The following is a 19,524-nucleotide window of genomic DNA, read 5'->3' as shown; positions in this document are numbered from 1 at the left end:
AGCAGGGATAGAAATCAAAGTGCACAGACGGGCCCAAAGCAAAGACTCTGTAACTGGAACTGTGTGCTCGTAGCAGCTAACAGACGATGATGTTTTGTTGCTGGGAAATCCTTTAAGACACGTCTTAGTTCTGCTTTGATGAGGGTTTTTTGTTTTTTGAAGGAAATCTTGAAACCTCGTCCGGTTTCAACCCAGTAAATTCCCGGCCATCTGCCATCAAACATCATCCGTTTCAATCAGCAGACATTTTCAGGTTCAGTGAAGTTCCAAGTGCTGCTGTGGACGTGACTCCCCAGAAGTCATGCAGCTCCAGCTAAATTGTCAAAATACATCTTGGAACCATGTAGCGCACAAATTCAGCTTTTGACTTCTTGGTTTTAAAGAAAAACTACCCATTACATGTTGAGTTTTTATATTTGTGTCTTCTGAACAGAAAGCACTCGTTCTTTGAATCTCCGAATGATCCCCTGAGCAGTTCTCCATTTCATTGTCAGCAGCGTGATAACAAGATGCGTAAAATGGATTGGCTATCGTTTGGTTAAAGATTGCCCTTCTCCTCATGTGAGAGTGAAGGCACGTCAAAGTAAATTGCCTCCCATCAGAGAGCAGCAACACCACATCACAGCCAGCTCAGACCTCCTCCCCTGCAGTACTGTGTTGACCTCTCCCCTCCATGATATTAATCATTTATTTGTGGAAATATTGTGACATTGCAAGCGCTGCCACTCCTCGCTTATTTTAAACGTAAGGTTTTTATTTATATTCACCTCTTTAATTTTGTATGCCATTCACCAGGTATTTTTCTGCTGTGAGTAAAGAGGAGAAACACTGGCCCTGGGTCATATTCGCATAAATAAGAACTCAAGGAGGGATGTGATTGGGTTAGAATTACAATTTTTCATCCTGGGGAGCAAATGTGTTATTCTAAGTTAGAATGCCATTGTTCTTTTTCCCCCGGAGAATCACAACGGCTATTTCTTGGCCCATTTTTTCCCTTCTGTTAAATTATCTGAGCTCTAATTAATGGAGTACCTCTGGGCTGGAACCAGTAAGTGGAAAGCAGCCAGGTGTATAATCGCATCTGTGTATAGTGTAAGTGCTTCCTCCTCTCTCCTATGGATATAGATTGACTTTCTTTCAGGTCTAAATATGTCCGGAGGATAGAAACTGAGGCCTTTGTTCCCAGGCTGTTAATATACTCATATATATATATATATATATATATATACACACACACACACACCCACACACACATTGGTTGTTTGTGTCGTGTGATTGTTTGCGCTGACAAGACACTTTCGCTCTGTGTTGCAGAACTGGGCCGGGATGCGTTGTCCGTACAAGCTGCTCCGCATGATCCTGGCGCTAGTTTGCAGTAAGTTGTCCAGATTTACTCTCAAAGCACTGTGCTTCTGTTCCCGCTGTTGCTATTAATGTTGAATTTACAGCTCAATCATTGAATAGGAAGTGTGCATAACCTTTCATTTTCAGCATATTTAATGTTCTGTTCACAGTTCAACATGGAGCATTTATCATCTGAGTGGGGTTCAAAAAAACTTAAAAGCTGAGCAACAGACATGCTACTCATGCTACTCTTTGTTAATTGCTGATTGGACATTGCTTTGTTGCTTTGTTTTCAAAGCATTTGAGTCTTACCACTTGTCCTTTTTCTCCACACGAGGGCCGATACACTGCGACTTTTATCACTGAGCAATATGTTCCCTCCATCTGTCCCAAACCTGACGCCTTCCGAACTGAGAGAGCAGCGAGTTTCTGCTGGAATGCTGTATTTCTCCTAAGTGTTTTACAAACAGGAAATACAGCATTTCTACATAAGATGTGGCACACTGTTTGTGAGATACTCTACATTTGCTCTGGTTTGTTGAGTATTCCTTCAGCGAATGAGACTCTGGTAAAGCAGCAACAAACAAACAAATGGCAAATAACATTTGAAAGCAATTTTCAGAATAAAGATCCATTTAAATCCTCCTGTGACCTTTCTGTGCCTGCACAAGTAGCCTTTGATAAAAGACATACTACATTACTACACTACGTTCTTTATACATGGTTATACAAATGACTCCTTTTCTTAGAAGGATGATGAAAAATGTTATGATTTTAAATGAGATTCAAGTTACTGGAAAAGCCAAATAAGTTGTATGCCAATGTAACCAAATAACATGGCATTTAACTATGACTATTTTTTTCAGGCTAGCTATTTCCCCTTGTTTCCAGTCTTGATGCTAAGCTAAGCTAACCAGCTGCTGGCTGTAGCTTGATATATACCATACAGACATGAGAGTGGTATCAATCTTCCCATCTAACTCTTTGCCAGAAAGCCATTTAGCAAATATATCCAAAAAGTTGAATAATTCTTTTAAACCATAACAATAGAACAGAAGCGTAGCCTGGTCTGATGACCTCACAGCACCAGTCATTTGCAGATACTAAAGCGATTCTGTCCTTGGGGCACCCTGGTAGCTCACCTGGTAGAGCGTGCACCCCATGTTCCAAAGCTCAGTCCTTACCGCAGCAACCCAGGTTTGATTCCGACCTGCGGCCCTTTGCTGTTTGTCTTCCCCCTCTCTCTCCCCTGTTTCCTGCCTACAACTGTCCTATCAATTAAAGGCCAAAATGCCCCCAAAAAATTCTTAAAAAAATAAATAAAAAGAGATTCTGTCTTTCATCTCTCCTCTATCCTCTGCAGTGAGTTCAGAGGTGGGTCGTGCAGTCTGGCTCCGCTTCTCACCGCCGCTGCCCTCCTCGGGGCCCCAGCCCAGCTTCATGGCACACCTATCGGGGGCCGTGGTCGGTATCAGCATGGGGCTGCTGATTCTGCGCAGCTATGAGGAGAGTCTGCAGAAACAGTGCTCTTGGTGGGTCATCGTCTTCTCCTTCATCACCTTTCTTCTCTTCGCCATCTTCTGGAACATCTTTGCATATGAGCTCCTGGGAGTGCAGATACCGCCACCTCCCTGATGAAGCCCCCCCCCCCCCCCCACCCCACCCCACCCCACCCCACAGGTCGTCCTCCACATACACACTGACTCCAACCCTGCTCCAAACAAAGGCTCCCCTTTGACCATAGTTAACATTTCCTCTAAAGTTAAACCCAAATGAAATGATATATCATTCGAAACTAAAAATCAACCAAGAATCCTTTTTTACAGATACTTTGCAAATCAAAGAAATATGTCTCTTTTATTAAAGAGGGATTACAGTAGCAACACGTACAGGTGAACGTTCCTCAGATCCATTTTGAGGAGCATTATATCTTTTTATACATACGTTGAAATTTCATCCACATTACGAGCACTAACCTTTCAGTGAGCATTTAGCCATTGTGCTCTTTATTTCAGAGCCTTTTTGAACAGCTGTTTCATCAGTCGTTTCTTTGAGTGCATCTTGCATACACGTAAAGAAGAATCCGAGTTGATGACGCGTGTCTGTGGTGAAAGGGAAAGACAATTAAAGGGAGGAAAACATTAAGATTAAGAGAAGAATTTCGGGAAGAGAGTTTATTTCTGGGGGCAGCAATAAAAAAAAATACAGAAGCACCAATGAAATATGATTGCTGATATGATTTTTTGATTTCCCAGCCCTGCTGTAACTCACAGAGATCACTGGCTTTTTGCAAAATTGCTGGCTCACTGATTGAAAAACAAAAAACAACCGATAGAACAAATTGAGCTGCTAAGAAGGACCTTCAGCCCGATTATAAGACATCAGTCAAAATTCTTTGCCCCCGAGTGCAAATGGCTTTACCACAGGAAGGAGTAAAAAGGGAGGAGAAAAGTTTTAAATGCAAGTTTTATGTGGATTCTTTCATCGTCAATGAGTACCTTAAGATTTATCTGTCATTTTCACTTCATGGGGTCTTGAAAAATTAGAAGACATGCGTTTTTTTATGTTATTGTCATGACATAATACCTACACTGTGGATACAGACACATAGTTCACACAACATAGACAAGACATGAAGATGGGAAATGAAAGTGACCGCGTGACAGGAGAGGAGAGAAAAAGAAGCTCATGAGAAAATGTCAGCTGATGCTCCTGGATGCTCATCACTTAAGCAGGTGAACTCCTCCTGTTGCTGTGTCACAGTAACCACCAACTTGCTAGGCGCACCATGTAAAATATGCCATGTCATGCTCTGTGGCTCTCAGCGAGACACACACACACACAGACACACACACTTCTCACCTTTGTCTTTGAGACCAGCCACTGCCTGATCCTGTAGATTAACGTGGACAAACCGAAGAGAAGAACACCACACACACACACACACACACACACACACACTGGCCTCTGCCTGTTCTCGCTCTGACAGACTGAACTGGGGAGAGTACGGATGTGTCATCATCTGACCTCTGACCTTCATATCCCAGAGGGCATTGGGGTCTCTCTGTCGGGCCCGGTCTATACCTCAGTTTCTCATTCTTAGGGACTGTATACTTTTGTAAAGGAATGTACCTATAATGAAAAAAAAGAGTGTTATTTAGTTGTCCCCATTTTTCATTTGATAGTGGATGTGTATATTGTATGTTCATAACCAAGAGTATATTTATTTGTATTTTTTTTCCTCTTTGAGGGGAAAAGAGAAAAATTTCAAATGGTGCAAAATGCTATGATTGTTGTTCTTCTGATAACTCCTGTATGGCTTTGACAAATAGTCTATGAGGCAGAATCCCCTGGTTTGTTAGATGACCACCAATGGCTCAAGCTCACTTGATTTTATAAATCTTTAGTGCTTTACAAAATAAGCCATAGACAGAACTAATTGGAGAGTGTAAAAGAAAAGGAAAAAAAAAAGTTTTTTGGTTTGAAACTTGCTGTTTAGTAGCTTCAGTGAAACGTGTGTGTGTGTGTGTGTGTGTGTGTGTGTGTGTGTGTGTGTGTGTGTGTGTGTGTGTGTGTGTGTGTGTGTGTGTGTGTGTGTGTGTGTGTGTGTGTGTGTATGTGTCACATAATTCCTTCATTGTGAATATTCAACAGGTGAGGTGAAAGAAGACAAACTGTGCAAATACAAAATGAAACTCTGGACTGTTTGAGATATTTTCATGTAGCGAGACACATTTTTACAACTTGTTCAACGCCAACCTGTTTGTAGTCGATGATGCAGCTTCATTTTGCAAGTGCCCACATCTCCAAACTCTCCCCTGCAGCTCGCAGATGCCTATTTGCAGCTCTTCTTTTTGCAAATAACAAATTATGGACAGAGCTTCTGTCATATATTATCTCTAGAGTGATTCAAACTTTTTTGGAAAGCTGAGGATAGGAAAGCAATTACATTGACTCGTGCTATGTTCCAATAATTCATTTGAATGTCCACTGGCTGCCTGGGGAAAGACGTTATGCATTTGCCAATTTTGATAGTTGGTCATAAATACAGTTCTCAGCATTTGCGTCTACATGAAACTGTCATAGTAACAAGAGACTCAATGTTAAATGAGGAAATCGGTATGAAATAGCCAGAAAAATAGCCATTTTCAGATGCATTAAAAAAAGATCAGCCAATTTGTATAATAATGGATCTTTGATAGAAACTCTTGTGTATACTATGAAATAATATTGCTTGGGATAGCAAAAATACATCGATGAATACCCTGTTAGCTTATAATGAAGATAAAGAGGATGCCTGGGAGGAGGTTAATGCACCTCTTTAAATGAAGATTCATAGGAACCCAGAAGGGTTGTAAAAAGGGCTAGTAAATGGCTATGTTTTTGTATAACACATTAACTGTGAATATTACCCCTCCTGGAAGTACATGCAGGACTAAAATTGAAGGCTTGTGAATTCTTGTTGCCCCTAAAAAAGATACTCAACTGAGTTCTCCTCACACAAAGGGAAATGTCAGGTGTTTGATTTATAATTAAGTATCTTCTGAAAAGAAAGCAGACAGTAGCATCATAAACAGAAGAGAAAGTGAGCAGTGCATGTATCTTACATAAGAAGGTGGAGGGGTAAAGTTTTCTGGATTAGTTTATTTACTTCTCTGTAAACCAAATATCCTGGCCCTGAGCCAACCCCAACACACCTTCTAAACAAAGTCACGTCCTGTCTGATAAAAGCCTCTCATGCACTCAGACAGCAGCTTAAAGGACAAGAGTGATAGAGGCCTGACTCAAATCCTTGGGCTTGACAGGTGGTTTTTGGTTTGTGAGGGACAGCAGAAACAAAAGTGTTGGCACTCAATAAAAACCTCAGCAGCAGCGTACGTGCTCTCCCAACACCTCCATTGTCAGGATGATGCATGGCTCATGCGAGGACACACCAGAGCCCAAAGCTAGACCGTAAACAGGATATCATCCTTTAATAAGTGGTTCTGACAGGCTGCATGATGTTAATTTAATTGCTGTCTTTTGGGTGACACGTTTGTTTTCAACAGTATAAGGAAGGCACCGTGAGGAATGGCATGAGCTGAATATGAGCAGACTATCAATAACATGCAATTGATTGGTCTCGATACAGTCATGAGTGCAGTACGAGATGATGTCGTGCCGACTTGTTTGAGTCTCATTCATACATTAACCCGTCTGGATGTGACTGAACACAAAATACTGTTTATTTCTGTGCTCGTCTGATTCAAACATGCAGCATACTTGACATTTCTCTGCTGTTTCCTGTTCCTTTATTTCGTCATACATGGGCCTTTTTTTTTGCACTTCTTATAATGTAGTTAACTGACATGTTGGCATGTGCCATATTCTCTACTGCCATAAACATTCTTTAAAGCTTTTTTACCTCCCTATGCCTATCCATTGTGCTGTTATGCCCAATGCCTTGTTATCATATATCTGCCCAGAACTAAGCACCGGGCAGAAAAAGCTGCTTTGCCATCAGCTGTACGATGTATTATGATCATGCATAGAATCCATAAGAGAAAGAAGCCGCGGTGCAAACAACTGAAATTGTTAATATATCCAGTAGCTGCTCTCAACAGCTGCTTGCCAACAAGCTGGCCAGGTTGCCTTTTCTTAGTGTTTATTGCTACTTAGATATATATGGGTAACTCTCACTGCAGGACTGTGTAGGTAAAGCAGGCTACTGTAGCTCCAGAGATGAAATTGTACTTACAGCAACAGTGCATACAAGGGTTTTACTAAAGACATTGTACCTGACATGCTGGTTTCTAGGACCCCAAAGGTACAGACATTTGGCTTTAGTTCCCAAATTATCCTGAATATTGATACAATAAAATGTGTAAGATATAACAACATAAACTGGATGGGACAGTGCAGACTAAACATGCATCTGTGAATCCTGATGCTTGCAGGTTGTCATAGCTCAACAATTATCCATTATGCTAAAAATATAAAGTCTACAGTATTGAACTTAATGAAGATAAGTGAACACAGATTTTTGTCTACCACAGCTAGAAACAAGCATATAATAGTTTGTAACTGCATTCAGGGCTTGTTTCTAGAGATGAGGGTATATTTTCTGGTTTGTAACAGAGAACGTCGCTATAAAGTCTTAGTTTCCCAGTTTCTAGCTTTGGTACAGATTCTTTTCATGTTCACAAAACCTGCCTGAGCCATGCAAATATCAACAGCTGGTTTCTTTAAATTAGTCGTTTCCCTCTAAAGATTAAAAAAAAAAAAAGAAGTCATGTCTGTGCTGCTGTGGTAGTTTTTCATGAGCTGCTTACTTTTATTGAAAAAAAATGGTGCCAAGCTTAAGAGGTTCAATTTCTCAGACCAGACAAGAGGTTGTACCAATACAGCGTTTACAAAAAGAAAAAGCAGAAGCTATTTTTCTCTCGATCATGAGGAAACTAAAGGAAAACTAAATTTACATGTGGATAATTTATATCAAAGTCCTCATTAATTATTTCACAATCTATTGTACTTTTTAAATGTTCTGAACGGAACCATTTTATATTGTATATATATGAATATATTTTGTTTTATTTTGTACTGTTCATTGTACTTTGCTTTAATTTAGAAACAATATAAATAAAGAACAATACTGTGGCAACATCCTACTGCTTTTTTTAGTGTGTTTAAGCACAAAATCATTGTGCTGCAACTTACAGTTGTATGACTAAACTACATGATACCACGCCAAAAAAAAAGAAATACTCAATGTACTCTATTTGATATAAAGGCTTTATTATTCTGGAAAATACAAAAAAACTGACAAATATTAAAGCCATTTAATGGAAAAAATACTGTGCAATCATTTTTATCTTGTTTTGAGCTTCTTCGCTGGTCTCTGGTTAGTGTCGGCATCTGAGCACTTCTCCGACACACTGCTGGCTTTCACATCAACATCCTTTAGAAATGGGAGCTGCTGCTGCTTGGCTGTGGTCAGCGCCCACAAACACAGCTCCAGCCTGTGGGGCGTCCAGTCCTGCTGGGGATCAACTGGGGATGAGAGGGGAGGCCAGGCATCAGAATCAAAGTAGATTTCATTACATTACATTACATGTCATTTAGCTGACGCTTTTATCCAAAGTGACTTCCAATTAAGTGCTTTCAACCTTGAAGGTGCAAACTCCAGACAACAATTAGTAAGTGCAAGTACATTAGCTTTAAGCAAAACTACAAAGAGCCATATATATATATATATATATTTTTTTTATTTATTTATTAGTATCCAAGGTTCATTTGGCTTTTTGACACTGATCAACAAAAATATTTCTTTTATCAGAATGATCTAAAATAAATAAATATAAAATACATAAAGGATTTTTTTTCTATTGAAAAGGGTAAAAAAAGCCACATTACATTTTCTTTGATTCAATGTTGTACAACAATAAAATATGAAATCCTCCACTTTTAATAGGCACTGTAAAAGTTTGAATAAAACTGATTAAACAGGAGAATAAAAGTTACCGTGCAAAATATGAATTAATAGTCCCAAATGTAATCCCATAAAAGGCAGTGGCAAACAGATAAGTTTTAAGCCTTGATTTAAAAGAACAGAGTTTTGTTTTAACCCTGGAGACAGTATACGCAAGTGCTTTATAAACTAATAGTAGTATTTTATTTAGTAGTAGTATCACATTTGCTGTACTATATTGACGACACGAAATACAGATGTGCCCACCGGCCTTTTGTCCCCGTCATTAGCTCACCTTTGTTTAGTTTTTCAGTGCACTCGATCATTTTGCCCAGGTAGAGAGTGTAGTGCTTGGCTGTGTATTGGATGGGCTTTAGTCCTGGTACACTCTCCATGGCTTCATCTGACATGAATGCAGCCTGTTCTGGAGCTCCTGCCGCCAACACAGCTGAAACAAAATGGACAGTCAGACCCAAGCCAAGCTGAATAGTAGCCATGAGGAGAATACAAACTACTTAAACAGAGAGCAGGGAGTCCCAGCCGCTCAATCCACCAGTGTTAGGACTATTCTTCTGTACACTTGCTAAAAAAGGTTTTCATTTGGTGCTTTAAGAGGCTCACAGAGATGTTTTATCAGTATGAATTCTTAAGCTTTTATCTATCTGCTGAAAGCAGATTCGATACAGTGTCTTCAGAAACCGAATGGAAACGTGCTTACCTGAAGCGGTGGCTGGGCCGACTCCTTTTAGGAAGCTGAGCTCTGCGATAGCTGCCTGCACATCAGGTATGAGGCTGAAGGCCTTTCTGGAACATTTCTCCACAATGTCCTCACTGTTGGAAGCCACCAGCTGCTGCAGCCTCGGCCTGAACTTCCCTCTCTGCAGAAAAGCACATGGGGCCACGCAAGGACACAGCTGATGCACTTAGCCTGCAATGCCTCTTTGTAGCTATACTATATGTTTTTTTAAGATTATGTTTTGGGCATGTTAGGCCTTTATTTCTATAGGACAGTTTAGGCTTGAAAGGGGAGAGAGAGGGGGGGATGATATGCAGCAAAGGGCCGCAGTTCGGAGTCGAACCCGCGGCTGCTGCGTCAAGGAGTAAACCTCTATACAGTCTATGGGCGCCTGCTCTACCAGATGTGCTAACCAGGCGCCCTGCTATAGCCTACTATTTTTTTTGAAGGAGTATTTACTGACAAAATCTTTTGTTGTGGGTGTGTTAAAGTCCCTTACAGTAAGCTTCCACTCCATCAGTTTCACCAGCTCCGACTGAGTGACATGTTTGTCAGGTCGACTTGAAATGAGTGTAGGCAGCTCCTCTTGGTACCTGTCCACAGATACAGGTTAGGCTCAGTTACCTTTAATCTTAAAGCGAAAGTCAACGAAACTCAATTTATAACACATTTCATGCAGGGATAACCATAGATACACTTTTTTTTATAGTTACATTCATAAAAAAGAGGCTGTGAACAAAGAGATTTGACAAAACAATCCCACCTCAAAAGGTCCACTCACTGGCTTTTTCCAGATCTTTCAACTTCATCATGTGGCCTTCGTCAACAGAGGAGTTTTCTAAGTTGTCATGGAGATAACTTAAGCAAACATGGATGAGAAGTACTGTAATGGAAGTGCTGTAATTAAATCATACAGCTAATAAGCTAAAATGTCAACAGAACCATTCCCATGACAAGCAAGCAAACGCTCTCCGATGATGAAGTCACTGTGATACAGTTGAAAGCCCCAGAAAAAGTGGACCTTGAGTCGACTCGGGATTGTTTTGTCAAATTGCTTTTTCCAAGGTCAATAATTAAATCAAGATGTGTATTTTGAATGACTCAAAGATAAATCAATTACATAACATACTGAAAGCCAGCAGATTTTCTACAGTGTGAAATGTTGCCACATCTCTCTCTTATACAGTGAAATTGAGGGTGGTTTTGTAACTGCTGCTGTGAGGGAAAAGGATTTACCACTTGTCGAGGTTTAGCAGCTTTCCAGGTTTCTTGCCTTTGGCCTTGGCCTCCACTACATCCCAGTATTTCCCATAGACGCCCCTCCATGTGGCTGGGTCCTCACAGGCAAACAGAGTACTCATGGCAGCAGAGAGCTCACACTATCACCTGCAAACAGACAAATATCTAAATGTCAGTTTGTAAAACCTCTATTCTACAGAAATTGACTACATTATTATGCATTTTATTATTTTCACACCTTAACCTGCTATGCTTTGATTCAATAAATAACGCGTTTACCTTAGGACACAACAAAAAGAGGCCGATAATCTCCAGTAAACTCCTGAATGAGTTGTAGTAGTCACGATGCTTCCGTCATGACATACCGGAGTTCCCGCGAGATGTAGAGCAAAATACTACTTCCTGCCGCAAGCAGTGAGCAACAGTTTCAGAAAGGTTTGTCCCCTAAAGTACTTTGTTATTGAATTTGCATAGACACTGTCACTCAGTAGGCTTCATGTTTTGTTATTTCTTTAATTGTCCGACATACTTGTAAAATATACATGCTTGTGTCGTGCGCTTTTCGTCTTTGCAAAAGTGCTAGGTAGCTAGGTTAGCCAGCTAGCATTAGCATCACATTCCAGTCATGTTTATGGTGAAAGTACACTGGCCAGCGAGTTTAGCTATTTGTAGCCAACACTACCGCAGACAAGTGCACACCGCGAAGGAGCTGACGGGTGTACGTATCTCTAATTTAAACCATATGTTGAAGGAAAGTGAACCACTAGCAAAACACAAAAGTAAGGGTGTAACATTAGGTAGTGGTATTAGTAGTCAATGTTAATAGTGTCAATGCACATGTTGGGATTGCTCGTTTTGTCTTTCACCCCATAACACTTCACGTAAGCACAAAACAGCTTTACAACATTACCAGCAAGAGGTAGAAGGTGAGGCAGAATTTCAATGCCGGTAGACGGCAGACGAAACATAGAAAAAACAAACAGAATGGACATCTTACAGCACTTAAAACTTATAATAATAGTCTCTTAGCCAAGAGGTGACTGTCAGCCATTATATGCAATTTTTTGAGTGGGACCCATGGATGTATTATATTAACGGATGATAACACCTTAAGGGGTTTATCCTGATATGATAAATGTGTCTATATGTAGCTAAATATTTCCCACTTCATTGTGTTACATGGATATTCTAGTTTTATTTAGTAAATACAGAGGATAGTTTGACATATTTTTATATGCTTACATAGTGAATACAAGATCCTCAATTGATGTGATTAACTATGCCAATGTTTCAATCTAGTCTGTTCAACATAAGTATGCATCAGTTTGTGTTATCTTCAATATATTTGTGACAAAAATGTACATAACAGATATTTTTGATCAGATGTTTTAAATTTGTGTTTGTGATAGACATAACATATATGTCCTAACTGTAAACCCAGATAATATATTGCAGTGTTGCTCACATGCCAATCTCTCACTAGTAAATTGGCTCTCATGGGAGCACATGAAGAGGACTCTGAGCTGCTGCAGACATTGACAAGGCTGGCAGTTCTTCAAAAAGTAAGTACCGCAGCAGTTTCATTGTCAAAGATTTAAAAAATACATAAATGTTGTACATATACTGCCACCTCCCCTGGCCTCTACACCAAGTACTGTATTCTAACATGTTATGGTGCCACCTTCTGGTGGATTTTGGATCTGTGTTGATAACATTTTCCAAAACTCAGATTTATTTTAAAGCATTGCTGTTAAAGTAAAAGAAGCTAATTAATTTGATTTTGCGTCTTGTCTCTGAGCTCAAATACAATCACTGTTGTCTGCACTAGGAACATGGAGAAGATGTCCCGGGTTACCACAGCCCTCGGCAGCAGTGCCATCAGTGGCCGAACTATGTTCTGCCACTTGGACGCTCCTGCAAACGCCATCAGCGTGTGCCGTGACGCCACGCAGGTGGTGGTAGCTGGCCGCAACATCTTCAAGATCTACGCACTGGAGGAGGAGCAGTTTGTGGAGAAGCTGAATCTACGCGTCGGCCGCAAACCCTCTCTCAATTTCAGCTGTGCAGATGTCATGTGGCACCAGATGGAGGAGAACCTGCTGGCCACCGCTGCTACCAATGGGGCGGTGGTCACCTGGAACCTGGGAAAACCCTCTCGTAACAAGCAGGACCAGCTGTTTACTGAGCACAAACGCACTGTCAACAAGGTGTGCTTCCATCCCACAGAGGTTTATATGCTGCTAAGTGGCTCGCAGGATGGCTTCATGAAGTGCTTCGACCTGCGCAAAAAGGAGTCTGTCAGCACTTTCTCAGGTAGAATATTTTGTGATAAGTATTAGATTACAACTGCTAAGTATTTTGCATGACAAACTTTATTTTATTGTCTTTACAATGTAGTTAACTGAAATTCTTTGGGACATTGGACTTAGGAAACAAACTATATCTGTGGTTCATATCACTTAATATTCCGGTTGCTTTTATGCCCACTCCCTTTCTTCCAGGTCAGTCAGAGAGTGTAAGGGACGTCCAGTTCAGCATGAAGGATTATTTCACATTTGCTGCATCCTTTGAGAATGGCAACGTCCAGCTGTGGGACATCAGACGGCCGGACCGCTACGAGCGGATGTTCACCGCCCATACTGGCCCTGTGTTCTGCTGCGACTGGCACCCTGATGACAGGTAAAAGAAAGTGACTTGGGTCATACTGTATGCCACTTGTGATTGGTAGTGCTTCAGTAGTGGGTTTTTATTATTGTCATCCGTTAATGGAGTTCTCTTTTTATTTCCATTTCAGGGGATGGCTGGCCACTGGGGGCCGGGACAAGATGGTGAAAGTGTGGGACATGACCACCAACCGGGCCAAGGAGATCTATTGTGTCCAGACGATCGCCTCAGTGGCACGGGTCAAGTGGCGGCCTGAGAGGAAGTTTCATTTAGCCACCTGTTCCATGATGGTGGATCACAACATCTATGTTTGGGATGTCCGTAGACCTTTCATTCCCTTCGCCACATTTGAGGAACACAAGGATGTGACCACTGGTATTGTGTGGCGCCACCAGCACGACCCTCATTTTCTGCTCTCTGGCTCTAAGGACAGCACACTTTACCAACACATGTTCAAGGACGCCACTCGTCCCGTGGACAAGGCCAACCCCGAGGGTCTGTGCTTCGGACTGTTTGGTGACTTGGCCTTTGCAGCCAAGGAGAGTCTGATCAGCAGCGACGCCAACAGAAAGCCTTACCCTGGAGGCGACCGGCGCTACCCCATTTTTTTCTTCAAGAAGCCCGACCCGACCGAACAGTTTGCCCATGTGTCCAGTGCCCTTAGCGTCTTTGAGACAGACTTGGACAGTAACCGCATGGACTGGTTTGTCAAGACAGCACAACTCTACCTCCTCTGTGGGAAGCCATTTGCCGAGCTGTGTGATCACAATGCCAAGGTGGCGCAGGAGCTCAAAAGACCTCAGGTCAGACAAATTAATACAGTAACAAATCTGTACTGTACTACAAATAATCCACTTAGGTTTTGATGTTGTCATTTTAAATGGAACTTTGACAGATTATGATTTAAAAAAATTGATGGAAGTATTACTTGTTTAAATAACACATTTTCAATTACTCTCTTGGAAAAGTAAGTAACTGCACTAGGGCGGCAACTAACAGTTTTCATTATCTATTAATGTACTGACTACTTTCTCGATTAATCATTTGGTCGAAAGTGTCAATAAATCATAAACAATGCCCATCATAAGTCCCCAGAGCCCATGGTGATGTCTTAAAATAGTAGAGTTTTGTCCGACCAAACATAATTTCTCCTCTAAACTAGTTGTCACATTTGCACTAGACCCAACAATGACCGTGTTAGGGTTATTTGAATTCATTGAGTCAATAAACTAGAAGCCTTAAGCCCACATTATCTACATAAATAGTGTAAGTAATGACTTTAGGAACAGGAAATGTAATTCAATTGTCCCTTAACACATTACTTTCAATAGTAATGTGTTATCAAGTAATTGTGTATGGCATGTGTTATGAATCACCCATCTTTTTTCTATAATACAAAGGTTTCCACAACATGGACCATGTTGAGGATCATGTTCTCTGACCCAGCAAACCTCACAATGCCCGGTCTAAACCACAACCTCAGTAAACTGGGCACCTTGCCTTTAATGAACAGGTAAATACGTGTTTTGGTGTGCCATTACAAAAACAGTAATAACCAGTAATGCCCATTATCATCTAATGCTGATGTGCATTATGCTTTCAGTTTCAACATGAAGGAAATGAGTTCAGGGATGGGAACAGAGAGCAGACTGGAGCGCAGTAAAGGTGAGAGCAGGCAGGACAACATCCACCTGGAGCCTGGAAACTCGCACGCCAGCAATAATAATGAAGGTGAGGGTGGCTATTCAATTTCTTAGAGGCTTATCTGTTTGTCCTTGTGTTTTTTGTATTTTATTCAAAACTAAATAAGCCATTTATTCGATTTCCCTTCAGAAAATGAGGAGACAGAGGGAAGCGAGGGCCAGGCTGAGTATATGTTCTGTGATGCTGAGTTAGATGACGATGACCTCTACTCTATGGAGAATGACAACCAAGCAGGTCAGTCACAGTCCCATCTCTGAGGAAACTAAAGAGTTGCTTACGTAAGTGACTGCTATTTATAGCTGCCTCCATGCTCAGCGCTCTTTTGTCTAATATTATCTCTGCTCCTTTTGTCACAACAGAAGAGCAGGAGTACATGCTGCCCCAGGAGGCCTTCCAGCTGCGCCACGAGATCATAGATAACCCGTCTGCTCCAGAGCACCTTCAACAGGACAAGGCCGACTCCCCGCACGTCAGCGGCAACGAGGCAGAAGTCACTTGTCTGACACCCATCGAGTCCTTCTCGCTCATCTCCATTTCCCAGCCACTGTTCAGCCCACATTTACCCGCCAGCTTCTTCTGTCCCATTGTGCGGGAAATGCTGAGCTATTACGCCGAGCAGGGCGACGTGCAGATGGCCGTGTCTGTGCTTATCGTCTTGGGGGACCGGATCCGCAAAGAGATCGATGACCTCACCCAGGTTAGATAGAGATTAGTGTTGTAAAGAATTCATCAAATATGTAATGGACTAGAACTTAAGAGTTGTTTTGTTGGCAAAGACATTAATGAAAAAGTTTAGTTTCTTCAGGTAAAAAAAAGAAGCTTATGTTGTGCGAAAAGAATGACTCACTGACTTCAAGCTAATCTTAATGTTGAAAAGCTAGCACAATTTGAAAGTAGCATCTCCTCGGGACTCCGTCTAACCCTTCCCCATGCCCTCGGCCTCCAACCCACACACACAGAGGTGCACGAGCACCGCTGCGACGCTGCTTCAGAGCAGACTTTACTTCATGTCTCATTTACTGGTGAGCAAACACCTAATATTATAGAGGGTAGAGTACGCGCAGCAGGGCTTGGAGGCATCTCGTTGGTTCCTTCCAAGCAGACCGCAAGGCAGTAATTGGTGGGCATTTTTACAAGATTACAGCAGCTACAGATGACAGATCTTTTTTTCCGCTCCTTTTTCAGAGCCCTTAAGTTATTTATTGCTGTTGGGGTGCAAACAATATTTTTAAAAGTGTATATTGGAAATAGTTACCAACCCTGCCGTTTTAAATATGAGAAGTCAGGATAGTTCTCGGAATAAACGTTAAGGTTTAATGTACAGTATTTGCACAGACCAATCCATTGCAAATCATTCATGTGAAATGGAAAAATCCAGCTATGTTTAGGGATTCTTCAGGCCTTATGTATGTAAACTGTAAATGGCTTAGGTGATCACTACTAAAACACTCAAGTCTTAAAATTCAATTACGACGTGGCAGTTAAGAAAACCTAAACCCTGAACCAGTTGTTTCCATTTCAGGAGCACTGGTACATGTCCTACATAGACCTGCTGCAGCGATTTGAGTTGTGGAACGTGTCCAATGAGGTCATCAAGTTGAGTACGTGCAGCGCCATAACCTGCCTGAACCAGGCGTCTACAACACTTCATATCAACTGCAGCAACTGCAAGCGGCCAATGAGCAACAAGGGCTGGATTTGTGACAGGTATGAACCGTTTATGGGGGTTGGTTACTGGGCCATTCAGGAATTACACCAGCAACACATGTTTCCTGTTTCTTCTGTTGTCTTATATGCAATTTCTGTACAGTACACTTGGTATTAATTTAATTCTGACACAAACCAAGCTCTGACAAATGCCCTGCTTCACTCCTCTAGGTGCCACCAGTGTGCCAGTGTGTGTGCAGTGTGCCACCATGTGGTGAAGGGACTGTTTGTGTGGTGTCAGGGCTGCAGCCATGGTGGACATCTGGAGCACATAATGAACTGGCTCAAGAGCAGCACCCACTGCCCTGCTGGCTGCGGCCACCTGTGTGAGTACACCTGAGCCCATCACAACTACTGTTCACACAGCTGCTGCTCTGAGGGAATCAATCCTCACACCGACCTAGAACACACACACACACACACACACACACACACACACACACACACACACACACACACACACCACACACACACCACACACACGAGATGTCTTTATTCCTCCACATGGGCCTGGATCCTTTTATCACTGTGGAAAGAAGGATGGCTGTGTGTGTGTGTGTTTGAAGTGAGATTATCCAAAGGTCTCATTTACTATAGGAGGAAGATGTTTATATGTGCTCTCCTGGACAGCCATTCAAGAGCAAACACATTCATATATTTGAATTGGTGAAATTGTATATAAGCAGATGTTATGATAGATGTAACAATATTTTTTTTGTTGATTTACACTTGGTGCATTTTACATTGTTTTTAAACCCCTTATAAAATCCTGAAGGCTGTACAGGAAGAATTCTGTTCATCTGAGGTGGATTGTTAATGTTTGTACATAATGCTACATCTTATTTTGAAGGACTGTAGATAATGTTGAATTAATTTATATAAGAAATAGCTCTCTATTCCAACAATACATTAAAGCAATACACTTGAAGTTGTTCTGGACCAGTGAAGTCTGTTTTGTTAACTACATTTAACAGAGAATAGCTTCAGTTTCTACGTAGCTTTTCTGATGAATCACAGTGAATGTAGACTGAATCCAGGTCATCTGAACTTCCACTTAGCCATATTCTGTCGGCTGCACACTTTCACACCTGGCAGCTGCCCAGTTACATCTAGTCGTCTACCCTTGTGTGCTGAGCAGTTCCAGTGGAGCAGTCAGGATACAAAGTCTTGCTCAAGGGCACCTTAGTGAGAGAAAAGTACAACTACTTTTCTCTCACTAAGAGAAACAACTACAACTACTTATTCATTTTTCCCAGCCACACTTTACTCTCTTGGGCCTAGAAATCCCAACTGGCCAGCCGCCAAATGTCTCCAGCCTCAAGTCTACCAGATAGACACAAAGTGTGCTGCTCAGTGTGTTGCTTGTCATAGTTTGTATAACTCACTACGGGTGAGATTCACAACAGATAAGTGTGGAAGCCAACAGAGACGACTTCTGTCTAGATAAAGTTCAACAGAACAGCTTTGTCTGGGGTGGAATTAGACTGTTACTATCAGTATCCCTGTTCCATCCCAGTACTGTGTAGCCTGATTGCAACCGTTTGGAGGATTTTACATTATAGTTGTCAGTTTTACTGGCAGACCCTCATGACACGAGTAAATTACCACTGAGAGATGAAGAATATTTTATCAGTCCAGTCTCAACTCTCAACACTGTTTATTTGGGCACATTTATATTCTGGACGCTGCTCAGCATCACAAGTGTTTGTCTTCCTCTCCTGTCTGTCACCCTTTTTTATGACAGCTTAACATATCACTGGTACAGTCATCATCACCTTTAATAGTGTCCCATATTTCACATTAACAACTCTACAGTTGTCCTGTCAATCATGAGGGCCAAAGCAGTGATGTATGAAGTGGGCAGGGTCTGTGCTAATTTGAAAGCCTGCAGGCTCGAGGCTGGTGCATTTGGATCAGCTGCTCAAGCAAAACTCAGCCAACATCCATGTAGTGCCAAGGTTGTTAACTGAGCTGCAACTGTCACACATCGATTTACTGCCAAGTTACCGGGCACAATAGAGGATTTTCAGATGTACTCCTTATGAGGGCATCCCAACAATCAGGAGGGGAATCCCTGACCCACGAGGCTCTGTCGGCACAGAACTGCTCCGTAGTTTCAGCAAATGAAATATTAACCACATCTTTCGAGTCAGACTAGACATGCTGGAGACATAGAGACATCTGTACATTAAGTCCAGAAGTGAAGACCAGGGCCTGTATTTATCAAGCTTCTCAAAGTGCCATTTTAGTCTTAAGTGCTGAGAATTCATGACATTTACTCCTACTTTCAAACTTAAGTATAAAAGCAAGTTATCAAATTTCTTAAAGCTAAGAATCACTCTTACTCTCCCAGTTATTTAAGACAGCTTGAGAGGTCTCTCAAGTGGTTAGGAGTTGCCAGTAGGGGCTTGTGATGGCACTGAGGAGACAGAGCTGCGCAAATCTTTCAGGAGAGGAAGAATGTTTTTGAAATGTTTGACGATGAGCATTTAATCAAAAAAATCTACAGTAGGCTATAGTATATAGGCAGGTCATTAAACAGCACACTGGTTTAAAATTGTAATTAAGACATGGTGGAAAACGTGTTTATCTTTCATTTCTAATGTGTATATCACAATGTATTCTCATGAGAATTATTTATTGTCAAATGTGTGTTGAACGTAAACTCCTTAGGAATTTCACT

The 19,524-nt window shown here is 41.5% G+C and overlaps 3 protein-coding genes and 1 long non-coding RNA gene across 8 annotated transcripts in view; 2 read left to right on the top strand and 2 right to left on the bottom strand.

Annotated features, from left to right (window-relative positions):
• The window catches only part of rhbdl1 (rhomboid, veinlet-like 1 (Drosophila)), a 43,843-nt gene extending 40,066 nt beyond the window's left edge, over positions 1–3,777 (top strand). Inside the window, exons 7-8 of one of the 2 annotated variants that reach the window (XM_031291212.2) lie at positions 1,315–1,375; positions 2,708–3,777. In XM_031291212.2, the coding sequence (XP_031147072.1) occupies positions 1,315–1,375; positions 2,708–2,979 (333 nt within the window). In that variant the 3' untranslated portion in view covers positions 2,980–3,777. The remainder of the gene's footprint in view (positions 1–1,314; positions 1,376–2,707) is intronic. The other variant, XM_031291213.2, reaches the window with a different exon arrangement.
• A 130-nt stretch (positions 3,778–3,907) lies between these two features.
• On the bottom strand, positions 3,908–4,381 carry LOC118494222. Its single transcript, XR_004896305.1, has 2 exons — positions 4,275–4,381; positions 3,908–4,198 (listed from the first exon to the last, which is right to left on the bottom strand). It is a non-coding gene; the product is annotated as an uncharacterized LOC118494222 (long non-coding RNA).
• Positions 4,382–8,097: 3,716 nt separating this feature from the next.
• Positions 8,098–11,160, bottom strand: zgc:112496 (uncharacterized protein LOC541336 homolog). 2 transcript variants are annotated; one of them, XM_031291214.2, is made up of 6 exons: positions 11,046–11,160; positions 10,764–10,913; positions 10,027–10,120; positions 9,510–9,669; positions 9,087–9,239; positions 8,098–8,373 (listed from the first exon to the last, which is right to left on the bottom strand). In XM_031291214.2, exons 2-6 carry the CDS (start codon positions 10,886–10,888, stop codon positions 8,192–8,194), a joined length of 714 nt encoding a protein of 237 aa, XP_031147074.1. In that variant the 5' UTR covers positions 10,889–10,913; positions 11,046–11,160; the 3' UTR covers positions 8,098–8,191. The 2 variants fall into 2 exon arrangements, with proteins under 2 accessions (XP_031147074.1, XP_035853145.1); XM_035997252.1 differs by having other exon boundaries at positions 8,129–8,373; positions 10,764–10,906; positions 11,046–11,114.
• Positions 11,012–17,780, top strand: wdr24 (WD repeat domain 24). 3 transcript variants are annotated; one of them, XM_031291206.2, is made up of 11 exons: positions 11,012–11,201; positions 12,250–12,328; positions 12,595–13,079; positions 13,268–13,445; positions 13,561–14,233; positions 14,831–14,943; positions 15,034–15,161; positions 15,264–15,368; positions 15,494–15,831; positions 16,657–16,841; positions 17,013–17,780. In XM_031291206.2, the coding sequence occupies exons 3-11, from the start codon at positions 12,599–12,601 to the stop codon at positions 17,179–17,181; spliced, it is 2,370 nt and encodes a 789-aa protein (XP_031147066.1). In that variant the 5' UTR covers positions 11,012–11,201; positions 12,250–12,328; positions 12,595–12,598; the 3' UTR covers positions 17,182–17,780. The 3 variants fall into 3 exon arrangements, with proteins under 3 accessions (XP_031147066.1, XP_031147068.1, XP_031147067.1); XM_031291208.2 differs by lacking the exon at positions 11,012–11,201 and adding an exon at positions 11,207–11,253; XM_031291207.2 differs by lacking the exon at positions 11,012–11,201 and adding an exon at positions 11,322–11,484.
• Positions 17,781–19,524: the final 1,744 nt, after the last annotated feature.

This window comes from Sander lucioperca, chromosome 22 (genome assembly GCF_008315115.2).
Source record: "Sander lucioperca isolate FBNREF2018 chromosome 22, SLUC_FBN_1.2, whole genome shotgun sequence".
Taxonomy (NCBI): Eukaryota; Metazoa; Chordata; class Actinopteri; order Perciformes; family Percidae; genus Sander; species Sander lucioperca.
The sequence above is the reverse complement of the archived record's forward strand: the minus strand, read 5'-3'. Positions and strand labels throughout refer to the sequence as shown.

Coding starts and splice junctions, on each gene's coding strand:
- zgc:112496 (XM_031291214.2), bottom strand. CDS start 10,888: ATGAGTACTCTGTTTGCCTGTGAGGACCCAGCCACATGGAGGGGCGTC. Junction 10,121..10,763: donor CTGCTAAACCTCGACAAGTG/GTAAATCCTTTT, acceptor ATCTGTGGACAG/GTACCAAGAGGAGCTGCCTA. Junction 9,240..9,509: donor CGGCCCAGCCACCGCTTCAG/GTAAGCACGTTT, acceptor ATTTTGTTTCAG/CTGTGTTGGCGGCAGGAGCT.
- wdr24 (XM_031291206.2), top strand. CDS start 12,599: ATGGAGAAGATGTCCCGGGTTACCACAGCCCTCGGCAGCAGTGCCATC. Junction 14,234..14,830: donor AGGAGCTCAAAAGACCTCAG/GTCAGACAAATT, acceptor TATAATACAAAG/GTTTCCACAACATGGACCAT. Junction 15,369..15,493: donor GGAGAATGACAACCAAGCAG/GTCAGTCACAGT, acceptor TTGTCACAACAG/AAGAGCAGGAGTACATGCTG.